The sequence below is a fragment of the Symphodus melops genome (genome assembly GCF_947650265.1).
Source record: "Symphodus melops genome assembly, chromosome: 15".
In the NCBI taxonomy this organism is placed as follows: Eukaryota; Metazoa; Chordata; class Actinopteri; order Labriformes; family Labridae; genus Symphodus; species Symphodus melops.
Genome location: NC_136705.1, coordinates 24,249,017 through 24,273,212, shown reverse-complemented (window position 1 = coordinate 24,273,212; position 24,196 = coordinate 24,249,017). Strand labels below are relative to the sequence as shown.

The 24,196-nt window shown below is 48.1% G+C and overlaps 2 protein-coding genes across 3 annotated transcripts in view; both read left to right on the top strand.

Moving 5' to 3' along the window:
* Nucleotides 1–15,059, top strand: part of mcu (mitochondrial calcium uniporter) — a 53,170-nt gene extending 38,111 nt beyond the window's left edge. For both annotated transcript variants that reach the window (XM_079362829.1, XM_079362828.1), the window contains exons 3-9: nucleotides 7,403–7,466; nucleotides 9,553–9,723; nucleotides 10,033–10,137; nucleotides 10,263–10,423; nucleotides 10,602–10,805; nucleotides 10,894–11,010; nucleotides 11,146–15,059. In XM_079362829.1, the coding sequence (XP_079218955.1) occupies nucleotides 7,403–7,466; nucleotides 9,553–9,723; nucleotides 10,033–10,137; nucleotides 10,263–10,423; nucleotides 10,602–10,805; nucleotides 10,894–11,010; nucleotides 11,146–11,220 (897 nt within the window). In that variant the 3' untranslated portion in view covers nucleotides 11,221–15,059. The remainder of the gene's footprint in view (nucleotides 1–7,402; nucleotides 7,467–9,552; nucleotides 9,724–10,032; nucleotides 10,138–10,262; nucleotides 10,424–10,601; nucleotides 10,806–10,893; nucleotides 11,011–11,145) is intronic.
* A 1,300-nt stretch (nucleotides 15,060–16,359) lies between these two features.
* oit3 (oncoprotein induced transcript 3) lies at nucleotides 16,360–24,153 on the top strand. The gene is made up of 10 exons (XM_079363223.1): nucleotides 16,360–16,534; nucleotides 16,662–16,735; nucleotides 18,967–19,341; nucleotides 19,666–19,776; nucleotides 20,370–20,492; nucleotides 20,573–20,695; nucleotides 21,191–21,351; nucleotides 21,608–22,020; nucleotides 23,418–23,517; nucleotides 23,635–24,153. The coding sequence occupies exons 2-10, from the start codon at nucleotides 16,678–16,680 to the stop codon at nucleotides 23,791–23,793; spliced, it is 1,623 nt and encodes a 540-aa protein (XP_079219349.1). The 5' UTR covers nucleotides 16,360–16,534; nucleotides 16,662–16,677; the 3' UTR covers nucleotides 23,794–24,153.
* The last annotated feature ends 43 nt before the right edge of the window (nucleotides 24,154–24,196 follow it).

Here is a 24,196-nt window from a genome sequence, read left to right as displayed (position 1 = left end):
TCTGCTGAGTGCTCGTCTTATCGAGGTGTGTTTGTGCTTTTGTCTGTGTTTCTGAGGGGACGCAGATTGTGGGTGTGTGCATGCACGGGGGGGGGGGATTGTGACCGCCTTGGAGCGGGCACAGCTGAGCTTTTCAACTCGCTAACCACCCAGGCTCAGGCCGGCGTGTGCTGCAAGGAGCTGAGTGGGCAGGAAGATGCAAACAGAGCAGAATGTAACAGAGAGAGAGAAGGTGACGTGCAGCACCTGGGAGACAGAAGACTTTCAGTATCAGCTGTGGGGACGAGGACGTGTTGGATGTCTTACAGTACTTTAAACAGTTAATAAACGCTGCTTTTTATTCATTCAAAGATTATTAACTTGTGAAAATAATCATCGGCATCCTGACTCGAAGAAAAAAGATTTGTTTTGATTTCCATCATCAGCACAGGAAGCCAAAAGGAGGTTTTAAAAAATGTGATGTCTAATGTAGTAAAAGCAACAGTGCTTTCATCTCCAGCATTAAAAACCTAAAAATAAGTTGTTTTATTGATGGCTAATAATTGTTGGGGGTGAAATAACACTCACTGCACATCACTGGAAACGAGAGCGAGTTTTTAAACAGTCACAGTCAGCAGACTCTTAATGTGCACTAAAGGAGTCGTAAAGCATTTAGCAAAATAAGAGCGCTCAGACATCTCTCCGTGTTAATGAATCCACTCGCATCCGTTCAGCAGCTGATGAGGAAACTCTTCATAAAGCTCACCGTCCACATGGCAGAGGCTGCTCCCGCCGAGTCAGCTGAAACTTTTCATTCAGCTCTAATGCAGATTTTAACGGGCGGGGTGTGAATGATCAACACATTATTCATGACAGTATCTATATTTCCCGTTTGATACCTTTTTTTTGTTTTGAGCAACATCCAGAGCTGCAAAAAAAAATCTGCAGTTCCTCCAGTGGCCACTTCAGGCTGTTTCATTCTCCGCAGAATGTCTGACCTCAGTCATTCTAATATTACTCTACCTCTACCTGATTTAATATCCAGTGTTTCATAAAGATGTTAGCACTCATCATCAGCATGTTCATCAGTGTCTGAGATGCAGTGATTTATGAGTGTTGGCTTGCTGCACCATGCAGAGAAGATTGTCGGACTTGGATGGAGATGTGGGGCCAGCGAGCGGCGAGTTCCCGACGCTCCACGATCTCTCCGTTGTCTATATTTGGATCGAGACTCTCAAACACGCTCTTTTGCCAGCGACAGCATCACTCAGTGGCTAAGATAACTTGGCGTTTGCGTCCCCCTCTAAACCTCGTCTGTGGCACGCTCTTGTCCAAACATTGTCTCTTCACACATGGCTGAAAGGCTTTTAAGTGACGCTCCTCGAACAGGAAGTTTCTGCTCATGTCTCTGATGAGGGCGCCACGCGTTCACGCCTCGGCCCGTCCCGTCCTCCAGACTGCACTCGTATTGATCTAGATCCAGTTTGTTTTTCATTCTCCGTACATCGACCTCATGCTCCTCCTCCAGCTTGGCCTGTCACACACATGACGGAGCGTCGCAGCTGTCCTTGACCCCGACTTTTATCAAACGATTGAGCCACTTAAAAAGTGGATCTGAGCTCCTGTGATTGTAAATCTCTCCTTAAGTTGCGAGGTGGCAGAGAGCTCGCCTCGAGCAGGCACCGCATTAAAAGATCATGTAGATGAGAGGGCGCAGTGATGCTTTAAATGAAAGTAAAGAAGACGCTTTATTGACATGTGCGAGGTGTGTGTGTGATCCTGTGTATCACCACCCGGGTGGAGCAGCGGTCCAGGACAGCACATTACCTCATAGATGGATGCCGTCATTGTGTAGATAAATGGCAGAGGTTTTCTCTCCTCCCGAAGGGCGCCATGAAATGGAAACTATGTCAACGACATCATTCTTCAGCACACACACACACACACACACACGCAGCCTCATTTTACCCCATTGTCGACACACACTTCTTGCAGTGTGTCTGGAGATAAAAAGGATGAGCTGAGAGAAAGAAGAGTTTGGTGAACTGCTGAGTCATTTTGTGTTTGAATTCAGCAACGAGCTGAACGAGCTGAAGGAGCTGCAGTCCACGACGTCCTTCTTAATCCCAAGCAGAGGTAGATGAGTAGTCCAGGGGGCGTACACTGTTTGATCATGTCTATAAACCCCTCTATTTCAGCCCTGCTCAGAACAGGCTGTTTCTGTGTCTGTAGCTTTAAATATGTAAATGAGCTGTGTCTGGCCACGCCCCCTCTCTGGAAGGGCTCGGGTGTACTCGCTGCTTTCTGGCTCCATGTCCTATTGTTTACGGTGAGAAGGCAGACTCAGAGGGCAGAACAAACACCTAGCTGTGGGAGTGTCACCCACCTGGGGGAGGGGCTACTGCCCTTTGTGATGTCATGAAGGGAAAATCTCCAAACGGCCTGTTTGAGCACACATTTACTGTAAAGTGGAGCAGGCCGAAGACGGAGAGGACGGACTTTTCTCATGATTGGGGGGTTTGGAGACAGACGAGGGAGATATGCTTCATGAACAACAAAAAGCGTTAACTAACAAGTAACCCACTTTATATTGAACATGAAGCAGCCTCAGGTCTCAGCGCGCTGACGTTAGAGGCTGATGGGTGGTGTCGATGAAGGGGTGACTGAGTTCATCTGGCAGGGCTGCATGCACAGAGGACGTGTGTGCAGCACAAGAAGACATCACACGTCTTAAATACAACGTCGCTCTCCGGACAACACTCTCAGCTCTTCTCTTCTGAGGAAGGTGGATTAATGCGAGGTTTAACAACCTCCACATACGTACACAAATGAGGGCGAGATGTGCCATGAAGAATGTCATTTCATTGGATTGAACACGGTAGAGCGAAGCGTAGCACAGAGGGGAGTTATTGACACGAGGCAGAGCTGCAGCACTTTCACTCCGAGGCTGTGTCGATTCCATCCTGCGGCTTTATTCACTTCAAATGTGCTTTTTCTTTCCTTCCCTGAAAACTGGCACCTTGTTGTTAGATTGGTGCTCATGTATACTGTTAAAGGATGCTTTCTCTTCTCTGCAGATCGATCATGTTTCCCTGTGTCCTAAGAGAGCAGGGTTCGACTGAGCTCCAGTGTATCACATGTATATCCTCTCCTGCAGCACACACTCTTTAATCCAGCGGGTCTTTGCCTGCTGCAAACGGAAACGAGGCTCTAAATTGACGAGTGTTTTTTATCTTAATTGAAGGGAGATGCACGCGTGTTATTGTGAAATGCAGCGGACGTTAAAGCGCAGTGCAGAGGAGATTTGAGCGGAGATCAAAAAACCAGCTCATCAAGATTCAGTGCGAGTAAAACAGAGATGGAGGGAGAGAGGGAGTGAACGGCAGGGGCAACCCCCCTTTCTAGACGAGGGATTCCTCTATACTGCAGTGATCAGCAATCCAGCTCTCCCTCCCTGTCGATGCATCCTCCCTTCTCCTCCCCCTTCTCCTTCTCTCTCTCTCTCTCTCTCTCTCTCTCTCTCTCTCTCATTAGCCACCATGCCCGCTACGCCACACGCACACTCCCGTCACGTTTCAGTGGGGAGGGATTGTCTGCTGCAGGGTACAGTATATGCAGCACATGGTTAGAAATGCAAGCTTACTCGTGACTCTCACACTTTTACTCCAGCCTTCATTTATCTCGATCGCTCCCCTGCTGCTCCTCCATTTATCCCCCCCCTCTCTCTCTCCCCCTCGTCATGCTCGCCCATCCATCCTCTATACCTGCGTCTTTCCTTTCTCTCCCTCTCTTCGCCGTATGACATTGATTCCAAGGTTGCTGTGCTATTGACTGCTGCTTTGCTGTTAAATATTTCAGGCGGCGTTTCGGTGGCGAGGGAGAGGAGAGGAGGAGAGGGAAAAGGGGGGGCGTGGGGGGGCTACACTCTGCAGCCACCGCTGACACACAGGCTGGCCAACAGATGGATGAAAAAGCACACACATACACACATGCCACCTGCAAAGGTACATGTCACTCCGCAGATGGATCCACACACACACACACACACACACACACACGCCAGCGCCTTATTTGCATACGTCTGTGATGCTGCCCTGTGTCGGGGTGCGTGGGCCGCTGCTGCTGCTGCTGCTGCTGCTGCTGCTGCTGCTGCTGGTGTGGTTTCATCCCTCCTGGCTCTCAAACAGCTGAACTTAATGAATGAGCCAAACAACGTTGGATCGCTCTCTGCAGACTGTGCAGTTATTCCAGACCAGCCAAAACGCCTTCTCAGCAGGTCATCTGATCAGAAGACTAATCGCTTCTTGGGCTCGACTTCGACCCACAGGACAAAAAGCAGCATCCTCATTAGACACGTAAACTCACATTTCACCATGCTGCTGCTGCTGCTGCTGCTGCTGCTGCTGGGATGACAACACTCAGCCTTCGATGGCCGTGTGCTGTCAGAAACAAGTTTTACAGTCCTGACGCTGTGGAAGTTTCTGCTTTACAAAACCTGCATTCTTTTTAGTGCCCAGCAGGGGGCGACTTCATCGGTTAGACAAGCTGATCGCACTTAACTCGAGAGTTTATGACCTCAGTGTCTCGTTACAAGTCCTCTTAAGTAAAGGGTGCCCGTCAGATATTATATATTATATTATATATTATATTATTATTATATTATTATATATAGTACATTAAGGGACAAAGTCAGTCCAGATCCAGACAGTGCAGGCCAGTAGTCAGGATGGATATGTAGGCATGTATGCATCCACCGTGGGGTCTGAATGTGGTCACTTCTGGATGCCTAAAGAAAAAAAAGAAAAAAAAAAAAGCAATGTGGGATGGCATCAAAAGTTAAGTTCAGAGACAGTTCTCATCGTTCAGTCTTCGTTCTGGACCTTAAGAGGACAGAGTCTCGCTGGGCCTGATGGAGATTCTTTGGCTGCAGATGTTGGCTCTTTTATTTCCACACTGAGGTTGTCGCTTGTTCAGTACACAGGAAGTTGATGTTTAATAACTCACACACCTGATGGTGCTCACGTTACAGTCGATCACGTTGGTAAAGTTGTGCATCGCTGCTGCACCGGGGACACTTTCGTCTCCAAGATGTTTTTCCCGTCTTCTTCCTGCGTTCCACTCGTTCCTTCTGTTTGCAGATGTCAATAAAATGAAAGAGTACGTTGAGCTTTCCAGGTGTTTTTTATGTTCCCATGGGAGGTTGGCGAGAAAGAAACATCAAAACATTGAACCCCTGGTGAAGCCTCCATCTGTGCAGCCTCTGAATGCTGCAGTCAGTGTTGCATTGGATGCCTGAGGAGAATATCTGCAGGATAACAGAGGCAGCTGAAAACGCAGTGGTTAGCGCTTCATCACTAATTAATGTCAATCCTGGACGATGCTGGGGGAGGGGGGGGGGGGTGTGGCTGTCACCGTTTGTGTAAATCAAAGCATTCATCCGGTACACGTCGCCTCTGCTTGTACAAGCAACAGGCTCTCTTGTTGGGACCAGAAGCCGGATCAGACAGCGGTGGGAGAGTGAGTGACAGCTGGGACATTTAGTCAGGAGCTTTTGATTGGCAGATCGATTCTGGGATAACAGGTCCAGTCCTCTCTGACAAAATATTTTCAGACTGGCAGAGTTTAGAGTGGAATGGTTATGTCATCTGGATGGATGGATGGATGGATGGATGGATGGATGGATGGATAGATAGATAGATAGATAGATAGATAGATAGATAGATAGATAGATAGATAGATAGATAGATAGATAGATAGATAGACAGACCAGAGGCAGGACACAGGTGCCGACAGGAAGTGACCAGAGGCAGGACACAGGTGCCGACAGGAAGTGACCAGAGGCAGAGCACAGGTGCTGACAGGAAGTGACCAGAGGCAGAGCACAGGTGCTGACAGGAAGTGACCAGAGGCAGAGCACAGGTGCTGACAGGAAGTGACCAGAGGCAGAGCACAGGAAGTGACAGGAAGTGACCAGAGGCAGAGCACAGGAGCTGACAGGAAGTGACCAGAGGCAGAGCACAGGTGCTGACAGGAAGTGACCAGAGGCAGAGCACAGGAGCTGACAGGAAGTGACCAGAGGCAGAGCACAGGAGCTGACAGGAAGTGACCAGAGGCAGAGCACAGGAGCTGACAGGAAGTGCTGGATCTTTAGCTTTTTCTTAAAGGTGCAAAGAGACACTGCAGCTCTGATGGAGTTTGGCAGCTGGTTCCACCACCGGGGGGCGACGGAGGAGAAGAGTCTGTTGTAAAGGCCGGCGTGTAGAGGGCGGGACGGAGTGTCGACCTGGATCAGACGTTTTTGACGTTTGTTTCGTGAGCGAGCAGCAGAGGGTTGAGTTTGATGCGTGCAGTGACTCAGTGGAGGGAGATGAACATCGGAGTGACGTGGGAGGTTTTTGAAGACGAGTCGCTCTGCTGCCGATTTATTCAATATCTGATCCCTCAAACATACACTGATGGTCAAACGCTCCACTGACGTGCAGATGAGATGTTCATGTCAATCAAAAAGAGATCGCCCACATTATCTCGAGAGAACAACATCATACTTAGCTTCCTAATACACTCGTTATAAATATTTATTGATTTCATATTTGCATTTTGTTTTCTATTTTAATCAAAATTGCCAGAGGTTTTAATAAACCTCACATATTCCCTGACTCCATGCACGGCTTAATAAATATGATGATCAGTCAGCAGAGTCATGTCGGCGGTGCAGCGGAGTCACATTTTGTTTGTGCATGTGTGCATAAGTAAAAGTTAAATGAGGAAAGCTCTGATTGGTTTGCAGCCTCTGGCGCTCTTTTCCTTCTTGCCTTGTTATCCGATGTCTCCTTCTCGCTCTCATTCGCTCGAAGTTGTGAGGAGATCCGACAGCCCGTCTCCTGCCTTTTAAAGGCCGTGCAGCGGAAAACGTGACAAGCTCTGTAATGCGGCGTGTATGACCACGCCTACATCTCTGGGGTAATGGTATACTGTAGCAGTGAAAGAGAGAGAGAGAGAGAGAGAGAAAAAAAAAACGAGGGTTTCCCCAAGCTCTGTTCCTCCTCGCTCGCTCCCTCCCTCCCTCGCTCGCTCCAGTGTGTGACACAAGTGCAGATTTCATACTCAACCACATTGTTGTTTTTTTGGCTGCCGTCTGTCTGTGTCTCCCTCTGTGCTGTTTTCCTCCACGTGACGAGTTGAGCGTTATCTCATTGTAGTATTTCCATAACCAGGAAGCTGCAGTTGGATCTATGACTGTGCACCTCTGGGGCGTGGCTGCAGCCTGCATAAAGAAACATGTGTAGAAAGTGGAACAAGGGAGGCCATCTTGTAACGTGATACTCTGGCTGATTGTAGCTGCAGTTCACTGAAGTTAAAGAAACGTTCATTCAAGAAAAGCTGTGGAATAATCGCCTTGTCTTCTCTGTCTTCTTGTCTGCAGGTTTGGAGGGGCGCCCCCTCATGGCACGGCCAGAGACTGTTGTGTACCTCTGCTGCTCCAGAGGGTAAGTCCTCGCCCCCCTTTAATCCTGACCGTATACCCGGGGTTTCCCTCCTTTAAAGAGCCTCTGTTCCCAGCCCGACACTAATGAGTTCTGCACCGAGAAGAATTCAGCATTGATCAGCAGGCGGAGGCTCGTTTGGAGTAAACAGCCAGCAGTCATTAATATGGAGTTTGTCCTGGACTGGCATCTGAGTGTGTGTGTGTGTGTGTGTGTGTCTGAGAGATGCAGAGCGTGAACAGAGGGAGCACGAGAGCAGCGAGCGGCGGCACAACATGATGATTGGATTTTAAAATGAGCATCATTAGCCGTAGAACAGAGTGAGGATACAAACATGCTCCTGACTCTTTGAGCTACAGAGCCGTGCGTTAGCATCGGGATGCTACCATTAAGTTATGCATCCAACAGATGTCTTCTTTTTGGACGCCTCGTCTCCAACATGTTTATCTTCATTCCTGGGTTTAGCGCCCTGATATGAGTCTATCTCGACTGAGTACTTTGCATATGGCGTTTACAGATTTACTGCGGTGACGCTCCCACAGACACGTCGGTCACGTGACTGCAGGAGCTGGAGAGAGTCGACCCACGGTGCGATGTAAAATCACACACACGGGGAGCGACAGTGTTACGGATGCAGAGGTTGTCATGACAGCGGATGTTTGTAAGCCGGTTTGGTTTTCTAGAGAGTTGAACGATGGCGGCCATATTGGAAAGGGAACAACTTTAGAGAGAGCAGAGGTTGAATTTAAACCGCTCCATCCTGCCTGCCTGTCAGTTAATCAGCCCCGCCCAAAATATGGCAAATATACAAAGTAGTTCCCTTTTTCAGACGGACACTGTGTTTGTACCAGGATGTTAGTTTCAGCTGTTGTGATGGTGATTTTCACGTGGGCGTCTGTGATGAGGCAGGACGGTTGGTCCAAAGGGAGCAGCTGCAGGGGGAGACAAAGGGAACATTTTGGAGAGGTTTCCACGAGCAGAGTCATGATGAAGATTGTGTGAAGTCTGCGCCGCTGCGTCAAAGGTGCATCTTGAAATGGAACCCGGCCGGCGCGGCGCACGCCAGCCATCATTTCTTGGTGCGAGGCCAAAGCAGAGATGTGCTGATTCACTGCAGCAGGAGGTTGTCGGGTGCAGCTCGGGTTCACCTCGGCTTAAGCTCTGTTGGCTCATTAAAACCAGCGTTTGGTTACCGACCACGAGAGCCGGGTTAGCTTATTAATGTGCAAGAACAACAAAGTGCCACCGTGCAGAACTGGGGCAGAAATCACAATTCTCACAATGGATGAAAACAGAGCAAGCACGGTCACACACCATGTGACCGTTTAGTGTGTCAGTGCAGCTCTTCTCTTTTAAAGCAGTGGCTATAAAACGTGTGTGATGTGGTCTTTGATTATCAGCCGAACCACAAAGTGTTTCCAGCCTCTCTGCGTGGACGAGGAACATCAACAAATCAGCCTTACAGTTCTGTGAGCTAAAGGTTAGCAGTGTTGTTGTGCATTGATTTATCAGGCCTGACAGTCAAAGAAGGAGGAACGCAACAGTGCTCATATCTCCGCCTCTGTGCGAGTCCTCCCAACACTCAGGTTTAGTCAGAGGCTGAAAAATAGAAACTGGTAGGTTTGTGTTGTTGTACATCTTCTCCTCGTGTTCACCTCTCATGTCGTCAGTCTGTGAAAGCCAAAGAGCAGCGAAACCTCCTATCAGAGGCTGCTGTCTCTTTAAGGCCCCCCCCCCTTCCAACGTGTTCGCTTTCCTCTGATTGGTCAGCTCCTCTGAGGCCTTACAGAGGAGCAGAACGCTGCGGGGCTGCCAGGAGAGGGCTGCTCTCCAGTGCTGCGAGAAGAGAGATCACGTCGAGGCTTTAAGCTGTTTTGTGAATTTCTCGGTTTCATATCGGAGAATTGTTTCGTGAGTTTGCAGAACGAGCCGATTAGCGCCCTCTGCAGGCTCATCCTGGGATTACTCTGTGATCAGATTCTTCCATCAGACGGAGCAGAAAACACCAACGCTTGTTTCCATCGTTCATTAAACACCTTCGCTCGTCACTTTATAGAATTTGTCTGACTGTCATTTTCTCCCCTCCCAGAGGTGACGGTGGTGTATCAGAACGGGCTGCCGGTGATCTCAGTCAGTTTGCCGTCCAGGCGAGAGCGCTGTCAGTTTACCCTCAAGCCTCTCAGCGACAGCGTGGGAGTCTTTCTGCAACAGCTGCAGGCAGAGGACAGAGGCATCGACCGGGTAGCCATCTACTCCACAGGTATGTTCAGCTGAAGCACCAGAACACTGCGTGCACTTCAAACGCCTCCCTGCACACATATACCATCCTCCCATGCTTTGAAGTGAGGGTGCGTTTAGAAGCTGCAAAGTGTTCTGCACCGTGACGTGATGTTCAGCCTCTCTCTTCATCATACAGGAACAACTGCTGCTTGAAGCCTTACTCACACTGTTTAAGTGCATCTGCTTTTACCTCTCATGATAACGAGACAGCAACAAGCCTGATTATCAGAAGAAGTCGAGGGTGTTTCAAGTGTTTTCCATCAGCGCTCCGTCTTGTCTTCCCGTGCAGATGGAGCGAGGGTCGCCTCCTCCACAGGCATCGACATTCTGCTGCTGGATGATTTCAAGCTCGTCATTAACGACACCACGCACCTCGTGCGGCCCCCCAGGAGAGGTGAGGCCGAGTCTGCGCTGCTGGCTCTGAGTCACCTTCTCTGCTACAAATAGGAGAAAAACGTTTTCACGGCCAACGAGTGGATCATATTAAAGTCTGTCTGTTTTTATCTGTGTTGTGCTCAGAGCTGCTGCCTCACGAGGAAGCGGAGAGGCTGAACGATGTCAAGTTCCTGGTGCAGCAGCTCTACACGACCCTGCGCATCGAGGAGCACCAACTCGGCAAAGAGCGCGAGCTGATTGCACGACTCGAGGACCTCAACACTCAGCTCCGCCCCCTGGAGAAGGTCTCACTCACTCTTTTTTCTTTATTCAGCCAAATGTAGAAAAGAAACAGATGCTTGTATAACTCCCACGTTTGATGGTGGAATGGTTGTAGCATAGCAAAGACTAAACAAGCACGCACAGAGTAAACCAATCATTCAGGGTCATGGGTCTGACCAGCTCAGCTTGCTCCCTCTGCAGGTGAAGGACGAGTTGAGTAGGAAGGCGGCGCGGCGTACCACCTTGCTGATGTGGGCCGGCATGGCGTACATGGCCACCCAGTTTGGCGTCCTGGCACGGCTCACCTGGTGGGAGTACTCCTGGGACATCATGGAGCCCGTCACCTACTTCATCACCTACGGCACAGCCATGGCCATGTACGCGTACTACGTGCTCACACGCCAGGTAAGAGAGATCACAGAGAGAGAGAGGGGGGGGGGGGGGGGGAGGAGCCTCAGGTCGGGTCTCTCACCAGCTCTGTGTTTGTCTGCAGGAGTATATTTACCCCGACGCTCGAGACAGGCAGTATCTGCTGTTCTTTCACAAGGGAGTGAAGAGGACACGCTTCGACGTGGAGAAGTACAACAAGCTGAAGGATGACATCGCCGAGGTACGGTGAAGACGTGGATGTTGTGTCATGTGAAACGAGCGCTGCACTCGCTCTGAGGCTTTTCTGTTGCCTGCTTTCATTCTGCTCTCTCTCTCTCTCTCTCTCTCTCTCTCTCCCCTAATCCCACCTCTCCAGGTGGAGTTAGATCTGAAGCGTCTCCGGGACCCGCTCCAGCTCCAGCTCCCAGTTAAGCAGCTCACCGACAATTGATGGGAAAAGTGACCTCCTTCTCCTTCTCCTCTCTCGGCTCCTTCAACTCCCTCTCCCTCCTCCCGCTGGCCGTCCGACACCCTTCTTAACCCCAAACTATTCCCTCAAACCCCTCCTTTCCTAATCCCCTCCTGCACCCCATATTCCCATCCCTTTCTCGACCGTGGGAGTTACTCTTTTTTTTTTTTTTTTCTTTCTTTTTTTTCTCCTTTTTTCTCTCTTTTCTTTCCTGACTGAAAATCCAGTTGGAACTGCAAGTGAAACGGCTCAAAAGACGACGCAGAGGAACGGCGAGGATTCTGAAAAGGAACTGTACACCTGTCACAGACGACGTGTGGTTGGGAGGATGAACGGGACAATGATGATGATGATGGATACTCCTCATGTCTCCGGACAGAGGGACGGCCTGCAGGGGGCAAAAACACTCCAGAAGAGAGGACACACAGAGGGGGCGGTTACCGTTGAGTGTGTGTGTGTGTGTGTGTGTGAGGAACTTTAAGGGCATGCCGGGACACCGACCCCGGCCACTCAGCGGGTCGACGCGCAGCAGCATCCTGCTTCCTCTTGCAGTCAAACTGTCCACACACACCTGCTGTACTGTCGCTCGGGACGCGCTCTATATCTCACGCTCAAGTTTACAAAGTTCGTCCCGACTGCAGCCGCGCCATCAGGACGGCCTCCCTCTCCTTAGGCCACGCCTCCTCCAGGTGACGGACAGCTGTTCCTCCCAGTGTGACCTTTTGTCAGGAGCCTGTCCGGACTCGCAGGATGTAGGCGACGGCGACGCCTCGTTTCCTCTTCCTGTTGACGTCCCTCAGCGGCCCGGTCTGTCTGCGCAATTCTGAGAGTGCTACCGACAACAACATCACTGTGTGTTCTTTTATTCCAAAAAAATATTTTGGCACTTTTTATTTTGAAAGCCATAGTATATTTGTTATGAGAAGAATATAAATATATATATATATGTATACAATCAAATAAACAGATGACCAGAGGCTAGTTTTTCTGAGTGGGGGGAGGAACTCTCAAACAAACATTACATCACATCGAGTGAAGGACCCGTCGAACGCTATCTTTCCCTCATAACACGAGAGCCTCACATTGACACCTTTCACTCACGTCCATCGGTTTGACTGACAGCCGGAGACGCACCGATCGGGTCGACACAGGAAAACCGCTGATTCCTTTTTTCCCGATATTCTCTCATTTCTTTCTTCGTCATTTTGCACGTCTGGTTTCCAAAAAAAAACAAAAAACCTGCAGGATTTCTTTTGTTTAAACTCAGTCAGTTTAAGTCCCTCCTCTTGAAATGTCTCTGGACAACATCAGGACAAACACGCATGATCTTTCTCAGAGACGTTTAAAAACGAGTCGGGCGACTTCTCCTGCGCGAGCTGAGCTAGCTCGGCTAATGACATCACCGCCTGCGTGATTATTGATGCCTGTCACCCAGGCGACCTCGCTGAAGCCACGTCTGGTCCATCAAAGGTCTGATTGGAAACGATCGCTCTCGGCGAAAACAGAAAATTGGCGTCTTTGTGATCATGTGAGTTCTCTGATGTCAGGAACACGAACACGGCAGACGAAGGTACAGGTGTGTTAAATGTCAAACAGCATGCTGGAGGAGAGTTCGACTAAACGTCTCGTCACCTCGACTCGCTCGTAAATATTTTATACGTTTTCTCTAAGAAGTAAAACTAATTTCATCATCTGAAGCCCCTCCCCTCGAGCACGTGACATCATCAGATGTTTTTATATGATTCTCCCTCATGAGTCATCTTATCATTCGTTCATCATCATGAAATGAAGCCAGAGATTTCTCCCCCCCACTTCCTGTATTGCCCCCCCCCCCCCCTGCTCCCCTGATGGCAGCGCAGGGTCGACTGCATGCTGTGGTACGCCCTCAGTAGAAAATCTGTGAATGTGTAGGAGCATTAATGCCATCATAGTTTGATTTTTTTACTTGACACATCTCGCTGAAGTCTCATCCCCCTGATCGGGTAAATCAAAGGTTATAGAAGCCATACGTTTATCATGTCTTATTTTTCCCCAAAAAAAAAGCTTTATCAGCATTTTTTTTGTTGCTCAGGGTGAGGATTGGTGGGCCTTTCTCTGCTCGCATGAAATAACGTCCCACGCCTTCTGCAGAGGGGAAGACGTTTAGACATCAACATGACGTTTAGTTCAACATTGTGTGTATGTGTGTGTGTGTGTGTGTGTGTGTGTGTGTGTGTGTGTGTGTGTGTGTGTGTGTGTGTGTGTGTGTGTGTGTGTGTGTGTGTGTGTGTGTGTGTGTGTGTGTGTGTGTGTGTGTGTGTGTGTGTGTGTGTGTGTGTGTGTGTGTGTGTGTATAGCTGGCTGAATCCTGCAGAAGATATCCTTGTGTTGTAATAAAATGCATGATTTTAGATTGAATCAAAGGTAAGCCATGCAGATCTCAAGGCAGGATTGGGCCTCACTCGTGTGTGTGTGTGTGTGTGTGTGTGTGTGTGTGTGTTATCACCAAGGTAACTGGTGCCTTTTGCATGACTGACGATGTTATAATGTGATTTCATCAGCAGCATGATAAGATCATTGCAGAAGTTTTTTCTCTAAATTGGATTGAAACCTTCACACTCAGGAGGGTTTCATTTAATGTGGACATTGTGTGTGTGTGTGTGTGTGTGTGTGTGTGTGTGTGTGTGTGTGTTTGTGTGTGTGTGTAAATGGCTATGTGCTGGCGAGTGTGTGTGTGCGCTTGGGGCAAAGTTCAGATCATCATATTCATGAATCCCTTGCCCCTAATCACTGCCTTGTCAATAGCGCAAAAATCCATTCTGCCCACATCGCACTTCACAGCAGTCATCGTTTATTCCTGAATAAGCCGATTTACACACACACACACACACACACACGCACACACACACACGACACAGTGACGACGGTGTTTCCTTGGAGATGTACCGTGGGAGGTGAGAGGCCTCAGTCTGCAGTCCAATCCTCCCCTCTGCTGTTTCTCTCCATCATCACCTCCTCCTTGTTATCACGCCACCGCCGTTTACTGCCTTTTTGTTCTCTCGCTCTTTTTTTTGTCTTCTTCTCACGTTGATTTTTCTAAAAACAAAAATATATCAAATATAGGGAAAAACTTTATTATAAAGAGGGTGTTGCATGAATGTATGTTTACATGAGAAATTATGTGAAAAAAAAAAAGATGATTTATCCAAAAAGGAAAAAAACAACAAAAAAAAAACAACTTGCAAAGATAATTTAAGAACGTGGTTTGTAGAGATTCCTAGTTATAACGGGGCAGAGGATCTGACTTTAAATCCCAGCCAACCAACTGCTCACACCTCACCAAACCTCACCCCCATCTTCGCCTTATTTCACCCCCCCAGTAACAAAGACCTCCCTCCATCCTCGGTCCTGGTTTGTATCCGCAGAAGAACTGTCAAGCTCATCTTGTGGGGGGGGGGAGCGCCTCCAATCGTTTGTCCCTCCTCTCTCCCGTCCATTTCATCCGCCCTCCCGCCTTCGTTTCCAAAAATAACAACTTTTTCTTCTTTGTTTTGAAAGTGTGTTTCTGTTTTCGATGCATTGTTTGTGTGCATTTACGATAAGATGTTTAAAACGCCTGAAGAGTGACGCAGAATATTGAATTGAAACGTTCTTGAACTCCATTCGGACCTCTTTTGTTTTATTTGAGTTTTTTCTTCTCGTCCGTTTTTCTTCTGTTGACATATGATGCTGTAATGTTGGCAGGCAAAAAAGAAAAATGTAAAATCCTGTATCATTTATGAAATATGTATAAAAGAGATATGTAATTCAATTATCAATAAAATCCTTATCCAGTTTTTGGAGCCGGTGGTCCAGCGGAGGTTTTGTTTGTGGTTCTCCTGGGAGTGAAGCGTTGTGATTGATGAGCACATTAGATTTACCAGAAGACGCTTCTCAAGGTCTCGACCTCCTCCTCCGGTTCTCCTTGGCCTCCAGCTCATCCTGCACAGGACATCCTGCAGGAGATAAACCTGCGAGGACGAGCTGTTCGCATACAAGAAGGTGCTTTAAGAAATGTGTGGTTATGATGGGATGTTAGGACGAGTACCCAAAACCAAAAATCGAAGCGTTTATAAAAAAAAAAAAATTTTTAAAAAAGGGAAAGGCTTTCTATTCCTTTAAATGTCCAAAGAGCTTTAAGGGAAGTTAAGGGTATGTACATCCTGAAATGAGAAAAACTTTCCAAATTAGTCCGTCTCATTTCAAGACACTTCAGTATAATTAGCTCGTCACACTGGCAGCTTTTCACTTATTACAAGCTTATTTGGGCTTTTTACATCTTTAAATAAGATGCTTAACTGGCCTCATCAAGCTAATCTGGCTCCTAATAGGTGTGAGGAGAAATGTGTGACTATAAATCAGAAATAAACTGTTAAAGATTTGAATGTTAGCAGTGTAGAAAAAAACAACTTTGGCTGCTTTTATGCACGTAAAAAAGCAGAAATGTGTTTTTGGCTTGAGTGAAGTGAACTCTTCCATCAGTGTGTGATGGGTCGGTGTGACCTGCGGAGTAAAAGCGCTGGAGGACTGCGTCCTCTGCACACGGGCGCAACATCCTGTGACCTCCATAGAATATCTGAATACAAAATGTCTAACCAAGCTGACACAAACCAAACTGCTGGAAATTCAATTAGAAAGTGATCACAAGCATTGACTCGTAAAGCTAAAGACACCTTTAAAGTTTCTACATTCTGTCTTTGGCGCTGTTCTAAAGCAGAGGTGTAATAAAGTCTAGATTGGATCTGACTGTGCCACGGAGACTTGCAGTCAGGAGGTCTAACGGGGTCTTATCTCCCGGAGTAATCACAGAAGAACGACACGATCCACCTCATTTCTTCTAACAGCCTCTGGGATTAATGTCGGCACTGATTTAATTACATATGAGACGCGGCAGCATCAGGTTAATTCGGATGGTTTCTTAAGTGGAGAAGTGCAACACCTTCAGACAGTTCCCTCGCTGGTCCGGTCATGAGCTGTAATAGGAGGAGAGGAGTTCTCTGTGAGGGTCTGAGGGAGGAGACCCTGCAGGTGAGAGCGGCTTCAGCACGACACTGAGAAGATCATCGTGCTGCTGCAGATTTAGATCATTACCCTCTTTTACTTTAGCCTTAAAAACAAGAAGGGGGACGAAGGGAAGATTTAGGACTTTTAAAAGTGTTTAAAAAAACTGTATTTGGGTTGTTTCAAGAGAGAGAGAGAGATGCAGTCCGTTCTGAAACAATGGGAGGAGGGTCCTGTCTCTGCGGTCTGGGGAGAGAGAAAAGGTCAGGAGGTCAAGGTGAGACAGAGGCATGACAATGAGACACAAACTGATAAGAGGTGCCTTTAAAGAAACACTCTTCCTGTGAGGATGAAGCAGAGCAGGCTTCACTCAGTCCTGTGTTTGTTTCTTATGATTCCTGCAGCTCGGAGACGCACATCATGATTCTCTTGATGCTTACCAGCCTGCTGCAGGAGGCGCTTGTGGCTGCAGGTGTCGGTAAGTCTCTTCTGTGTTTCATCTTTTTTTAAAGAGCAGTGATGATGTTTGTGGCTCTTTATTTTCTGTTCTCTTTGGGAACAAACAAATCAGGCATGTTTCATCCTCTTTATCTGTTAATGCTGGAAGGATTTGGATGTAAACCACGGTCGCTTGCTAAAAGAAAAGAAAGACATGATGAATCCACTTTTACAGTGTTTACGTACCCACCTACAAAATGTGAAATAAAGCCATCCAGGCTTTTGTTTGTGGTGTGCAGAAGTCTGACAACACGGAGAAAAATGCTCCGTTTCAAACGTGCTCTCCTTGTGATGTCACAGTGGGACATCACCCTTCCCACCCCTGGTATCTCCACCCATGGACTCCACCTCCAGCCTGGAGTAAAACGTTTGAGCAGGTCCGCCATTTTATTCTCGCTAGCAAAGGAGTGATGTCTATTGAAAAACTTGTGGGGGCGGGGCTTATTGCATTTAAAGAGACACACACACCAAAACGGAGCCTTCTGAGAGAGCTGGTTTCTACAGGGTCACAAACCTCCTCTGCTGCTTGATTCATGTTGTATTTGGACCAAAGCTCAGAAACACAGATGTTTCATGTAGACCACAGGGGGGCGCTGTTTGAAAAGACAGAGAATGAAAATGATATGTCCTCTTTAATCAGGCTTTGTAGGCCTTAACACGCTTTGAGGACGAGCCACAACACTGGACTCTGTTTGGTCTTCATGAGTGCAGCGTCTGACTCTGTCCGGGCTCGGCTCCACGTCCCCTTTAAACAGCCAAATGAAGTCATTCAAGCCCCATCTGGAAGATTTAATGCTCCCATTAGCATACACCAGCATGAGTCAGCGCTGTCCTCTGCCCCTCCTGTGCTGCTCCGGCTAACACTTGGTCAGTCGAACCGCACGTCTGAAAAAGCGGATCGTTTAGGCTGTCAGTCGGCCAAGCAGGGAATTGATCCCCCTGCTTTTACAGGAGCAGCAGGTAGTAAGAAGATTAAGACGGAGCGAGAAAATGAACAGTTTGATGACATTGTAGTGATTACCAAATCACACAACACATTTTAAATCTCTTGTGAAATTAGGAAATCGGCTCCTTGAAGGACTGACTGAAGACGTAGTGATTTCATGTTTCTGAGTGTTTTTCACTCCTCTGATGTTTCACCTTCAGTCTGAATGTCGTCGAGGTGTAAGAAGGGGTCGACGTGATCTCCCCTCTGAATCGACTTTGGTTGTAGTATCAGAGGCGAGACGGTTTGTGCAGCGCTGTGTGCGTGCATGTCTTGACTTGTGTGTATGTGAAGCTCCTGCTCTGCCGTGCTCACAGACCGGGACAACCGCACGACGCCGTCCTGGAATGAATGAACGAAGACGTGATGACGGCTCAGCTTCGTTACGGCGCTTTTGTTGGATAGTTTATGTTGACCAATCAGGTTAAAGCCTGTGGTACTAAGTGCTGGTTGTCAGCTGTCAGGCTTCCTGGCCCCGGCCTGCCTCTGAAGATGCTTTAGTGCGTCCTGCTGTGTGAGGTCATCCCTGCTGAGTCTCAGTGATTAACACAAACTCTTGCCCATTCTGCCCACTCCCTTCATGCCTCCCTTTTGTTTTACGTCTGCTTCTTAATTACACTCTTGAGAGGGCATGAAAAGGGGGAAAGACTATTGATCGCTGTGCTGCTCGTGCACTCGTTCTCCTGACTCTGCAGAGACGCAGTCACCACTGACACAACTCGTTGGATAAAGGGCTCTTTGTGGATGGCTCGTTGGCTTTTAGCAGAATTAGAATTGACTCAGCGTTACTATTTATCTTGATGGTCCAGAGGTTTGCTTCATGGTAACAAGTTTACTCAAGTGGCCAGTGAAGATTTGCAGAAGATATAGTGTCTGTAATTAAGCAGAAAGTTGAATCTTTCCTTGAGTTACACAGCTGCTGGAATATCTCACAGCTGATCCAACGGCTGCACACCTTGAGGATGTGTTTCCTTACAGGGACATGAAAAATGCTTCCCAGAATTCCACGCACCACGGATGATTCAGTGAACTAACAGTAAAGCTGCTTGTTTGTACGTTCATAATGTTTTAGCAGCTCATCCAAACAGCTGGTGGATCGCAGCTCCAATAAACGAGACGAAAACTTTTATTATTTGTGCAAAATTAGCATGAAATAAATCCACTGCTCATAACACAAAATTAAAGTCATCCATGCAAATAATGATTGTTCCTCTGTCGTGCCTCAGCCCTGGACCCTTGCTCTGCCTACATCAGCCTGAACGAACCCTGGAGGAACACAGACTACCACGTCAACAAGTCGTCCGGCGTGCCTCTGTGCGACAGCCACGTGTCGGGAGAGTGGTACCGCTTCACCGGCATGGCAGGGGACGCCATGCCCACCTTCTGCATCTCTGAGAATCACTGTGGCACGCATGCTCCCATCTGGCTCAAAGGCAGCCACCCTCAGCCCGGCGAGGGCGTCGTCACCCTGCCCGTCTGCGCCAGCTTCAACGGAAACTGCTGCCAGTGGAACGCCAGCGTGGATGTGAAGGCCTGCGCCGCAGGATACTTTGTGTATCGTCTGCCCAGACCCTCGGTCTGCTTCCACGTTTACTGCGGCCGTGAGTAAGCCCATCTGATACACTGAAATCCTGACGCCCAGAGCGAGAGCTGGAGTGGACCAAATTCATTAGATTCTCCCTGCCAGAGGGCTGAACTGTGAGAAAGATCAGAATTTAAACTCAGATGAAAATATTAAAGTTCAGTTTAAGCAGAGATTTAAAGCCAATGTAAACATCTTTTTCAGGGTCTTTAAGTATATTTCTCTATTTTCCTCCAATGCTTTTAGTTCTTCCTCCTGAGAAATGAGCTTACAGAAACAATGAAAGGCATTTTCACCTTACACTAAAGCAAGACATACTTTAAAAGGTTTCTGTGCTGCACAGATTTCTACGACATCTGTGACGAGGTGGACTGTAAAGGTCCAAGATGTCTGGAGCCGGACTGTCGCTGTGGACCTGGAACCGTCCTGGGACCGGACAGACAAACGTGCCTGGGTGAGTGAGACCAACGGGGGGAAGGAAGGAAGGAAGGAAGGAAGGAAAGTAGGATACACTGTGTTACAAACGAGGACAGAAAATTGTCAACAATAACAAGAGAAAACAATCAGAGGATTTTCTTTGTGTTGATTCATGTTCATGGAAGTCTTTGTCAAACAGACGTGTTTGTGTCTCTTAATGAGATGAAGCTCTCAGAGAAGCAAAGGGATCCAGTATCATTACAGCACTCTGTTGCTTCTTCTGCTCCCTCCACTTCCTCCTTATTCACCCATCAGGCTTTTCCCTGTCTCAGAGATAACTTCTTCACTCCTCCATCTTTGCTCTCTGTCTTTCACCACACTCTGCAGCTTTCAAACTTTGTGTCCCTGCGTTTTATTTCCTCCCTGCAGTATTTCTTTACAGGCCCTCTCAGCACAATAAACACACGTTTAAAGGACTTTAAAGATGATTTATTGTCCTCTTCTCTGCAACTAAAAGTGAATTACCTCCAGGTTATAAACTCCACTCATCGTGTACTCAGTCCATTATGAACAAGCTTCCTGTGTGAGTGAAGCTGACCCAGGTGTGCTCGCTGTGTGTCTCACCTTCAGACGTGGATGAATGTGAGAAGGCTAACGGCGGCTGTGCTGAGGTGTGTGTGAACACCAAAGGCTCCAGACGCTGTGAGTGTGGACCGGGCCGCGTGCTGGACCAGGACGCACTCCACTGCAGAGGTACGCCTGAGCTCTGATCATGAAAGTCATACTGAGAGGATTTAAGCAGCCAAACACACGCTGCTCTTCCTCTTTTGCAGAGATAGCAGGCTGTCACGTTAACAACGGAGGCTGCAGCCACGGCTGCTCCTCGCTGCCGGACTCGTATCAGTGCCACTGTCCCAGAGGGCTGGAGCTGGGAGAGGATAAACGCACATGTCAGGGTGTGTATCAGCGTGTGTGTTTGTGTTGCTGTGTGTCAGAGAAGAGAGTCTTAAAGCCAGAAGACGGATGAGACAGCTCGGCTCGCTGACACGACAGATCTGGAAATGTGTTCTCCATAGAAAAGGTTACCAAGACCATGATGCATTTCTTCAGGCTATCAGTGATATATGAAGTTCTCAGTGCAGCGGGGTTGTTATTATTTAAAGACATTAGCAGTGGAACAACTTGGCTGCAGACTTTATAATTAAAAAATGTTTTTTTTTTTAATCTTCTTTCCAGCAGGACGTAATCATCGTTCTGTTTTTATGTAGCAGATTTAAAGGAGCAATCAGTAAGACACACAACGTCTGATCCCAGAGACTTGAATATCTCTGTGCAAACATTTTGGATAATGAACAAAGTCGTCAGGCTTTGAATCACATCAGATCATTTCACACTCCTTGTAATTGTTCCAGTGCACAGTAACGTCATAAAGCGCTGTCGTCTTATTCCAGTGCCAGTGCAGTGTGAGTCCAGCTCCATCGTGGTGTCCGTGCCCAAAGACCTCGTTGGAGGACTGGAGCTCAGCTTGTCCAACTCGTCCTGCAAAGGCGTCTCTAACGGCACGCACGTCAACCTCAGCTTCAGCCTGAAGACCTGCGGCACCGTGGTGGAGGTGGGACGGATCATCTGTATATCTGCAGTCTGAGCAGCAGCCTCACTATCCTTCACCTCAGAGTGTTTGGTTTCAAGTCTTTGTCTTGAGCTGTTCAGCTTTTTCAGGGATTTTTATGAAAGTTTAGTTTTCGTAAAAATCAGTTTAATCTGTGACACTTTCCTGTTCCTCACATTTTATTTATCTGTGCTTTATTCCATCAGCGCGTTGATTGTCCAGTCTGCCTGTGCACTGATCTGACTTGTTGACCCTGCAGGTGACAGATGACAAGATTGTGGGGACCAACCTGGTGACCGGCCTCCCCAGGAGCAGCCCAAGCAGCAGCAGGGACTTGATAGTCCGCACCAGTAAGCTGCTTCTCCCGGTCACCTGCGAGTTCCCTCGAGAGTACCAGGTGTCAGACGGATACCAGGCCAGTCTGCGCAGCTCGGCCCTGGAGCTGGCGAGCCACAGCGAGGGAGTCTTTCCCTTCGCCTTGGAGCTCTTCAAGAGCGCAGAGTTCTCCGAGTCTTACCGCACCCTACCGCAGCTCCGCCTGCACGACTCCCTGTTCTTCGGCGTGGAGCCGAAGGAGAGGCTGGACGGCCTGTCCGCTCTGGTGGAGAGCTGCTTCGCCACGCCGGGGCCCAAAGCTGACCAGGCCCTCAAGTATTACCTCATCAAAGACGGGTGAGTCGTGAAGAGCTGCTTCTTCTATGTCCCAACATTTGAGTTTACACATGCACCGTTACAACGGGACTTTTCCTGTTGAAAGAAGAGGAAGCAGCATCAGGAGAAGAGAGATGATGTGAAACAAAAGATGCCAAAGTAGACGAAGAAACAGAGTTTGATTTCATATCAAATCTGCAGTTTGGCACGAAAACAGCATCAACAAGAGAGCAGGGAGACGAATGAAGGTGGTTCCATTATGTGCAGGAAATGATCATTTAGTATTTTCTAAAACTTTCACTGAAACCACCGCAGGTCACACGTCCACATTCACACACTGACGGTAGAGGCTGCTGTTTAATCACACGTAGCTGATACCGTTCATACGCCGCCGATGAAGCAGCGGGAGCAACTTGGGGTTTAAGTGTCTCGCCTGAATCGGACATGTTGCTGCAGGAGCTGGGGATCGAACCCCTGACCTCGGTTGGTTGGTTGGTTGGTTGAGAGACAACCCACTCTACCACAGCCGCCCTTTTATGGTCATGCATCGGTCACAGGATGTAAACACAGCCAACCCCTCACGCTCGCTCCTGCCTGAGTATTTGCTTTAATCAGCTGTTCCTCTTGTTGGCTCGCGCTGACTTCACATGGGAATTTTACTTGGCAAAATTCTGGGTGAAGCCGGAGAGAAAAATGTGTTGTTTTTTTTATTTTTTTTTTATCACCCACAGCTGGTGTGTGCAGCTTCTCTGCAAGTGTGAAAGCAGAGAAAGTAAAAGACCTTTAGGTAAACCAGAAAAAAAAGCTGCAACTTGTTATAATTGTTTCCTGTTTTTTAAACCCTCTAATCATGATTAAAGGTTTCACTCTTCCAGAGACTTCCGACATCGTAGACCTGAGCTGAGCTTCATTTCCATGCTTTATTTTAATGTTCGACATTCATACTGTGTGCAAAGTTGCCTGACTGTATACTGAAGGGCGTTCCTTTCACTCACAATGAAATCGTTTTTTAAATCCTGCATCATCATCATTCCTCATAATAAACACCAGACACATCCAACCCCAGCTGCTGTGTCTCTCCGCCCCTCTGACAGTTTCAGGGCAGGAAATCTCTCCTCCTGCAAGGAAATGTCAAGTGAAAAATGCCACTGACTTCTCGACTATTACTGTGGAAGGAAGAGAAAAATGGACACGGGGAACACGCAGCCTCATTACGTGGAGAGTTATCACCATCCTGTTTCACCTATAAAATCAGAGTGATTTTCATTTCACAGTAAGAATGGCTTTCCTGCGAGAGATGAAGTGTTTCCGCAGCGTGGGACAGCTGACCTTGATGAAGTGGTCTGTTTGGGATTAGCATGAATCACTGAGCGCTGCGCTAAGATAACCTACTTCTCCTTTCTTGGCTCGGCGTTCAGGTGCATCTCTGATGAAACGGTGACTCAGTACTCATCGAAGGACCAGCTCTCTAAGCACTACCAGGTCCCTGTCTTCAAGTTCATTGGCAAGGACAACCGAGTGAGTAACAGTTGCATGCTGGGAGCCAGCTGGCAAGTGTGTGTGTGTGTGTGTGTGTGTGTGTACGTCTATACTGTAAAGGCTGTGTGATGGAGTCTCTGTCTCTTCTGCCTGCAGCAAGTGTTCCTGCACTGTCAGGTGCTGGTGTGTGGAGCCGGAGACTCCCGCTGTGCACGCCGTTGTCTGGGACGCGCTCGCCGAGAGGTTCGGAGCGGTGAAGCTCGGGAGAAGCACACGCTGAGCGGAGGTCCCATCTTCATCCTGCCTGAGCCGTGAGGATAAACAGGAAGCCACCGATCACGCCACCATGACGAGCCAGAAACCGTGATTACAAAAACATCATATTTGCAGAGTCACATTGAGATGATCACATGACCCGACCAGAATCATTTAACTGGCAGACGGGACACGAAAGAGTCCTGACGTTTGTATACTTTCATTTATATTATTAAATTCATTTAATGGATTTAAATGTTTCTAGTCTTCTGATGACCTGAAGTGCTTTTACATTCACACTGATGGATGATCCAACTCATTCATACGCATCCGATGATGCAACTTGACCAACTGATCACAGCCGCACCAATGTCCAATGACATGACAGATGATGCAAAGCCCTGTTTACACTGACTGACGAGTTCAACTGTCCCCCTTTCCTTCCACTTTAGACGATCTTTTA

What these genes read in the sequence shown, in the direction of transcription:
- oit3 (XM_079363223.1), top strand. Translation starts at nt 16,678, where the DNA reads ATGATTCTCTTGATGCTTACCAGCCTGCTGCAGGAGGCGCTTGTGGCT. An exon ending in GGACAGACAAACGTGCCTGG is followed by an intron (nt 19,777 to 20,369) that starts GTGAGTGAGACC and finishes TCTCACCTTCAG; the next exon opens with ACGTGGATGAATGTGAGAAG. An exon ending in TATTACCTCATCAAAGACGG is followed by an intron (nt 22,021 to 23,417) that starts GTGAGTCGTGAA and finishes CTCGGCGTTCAG; the next exon opens with GTGCATCTCTGATGAAACGG.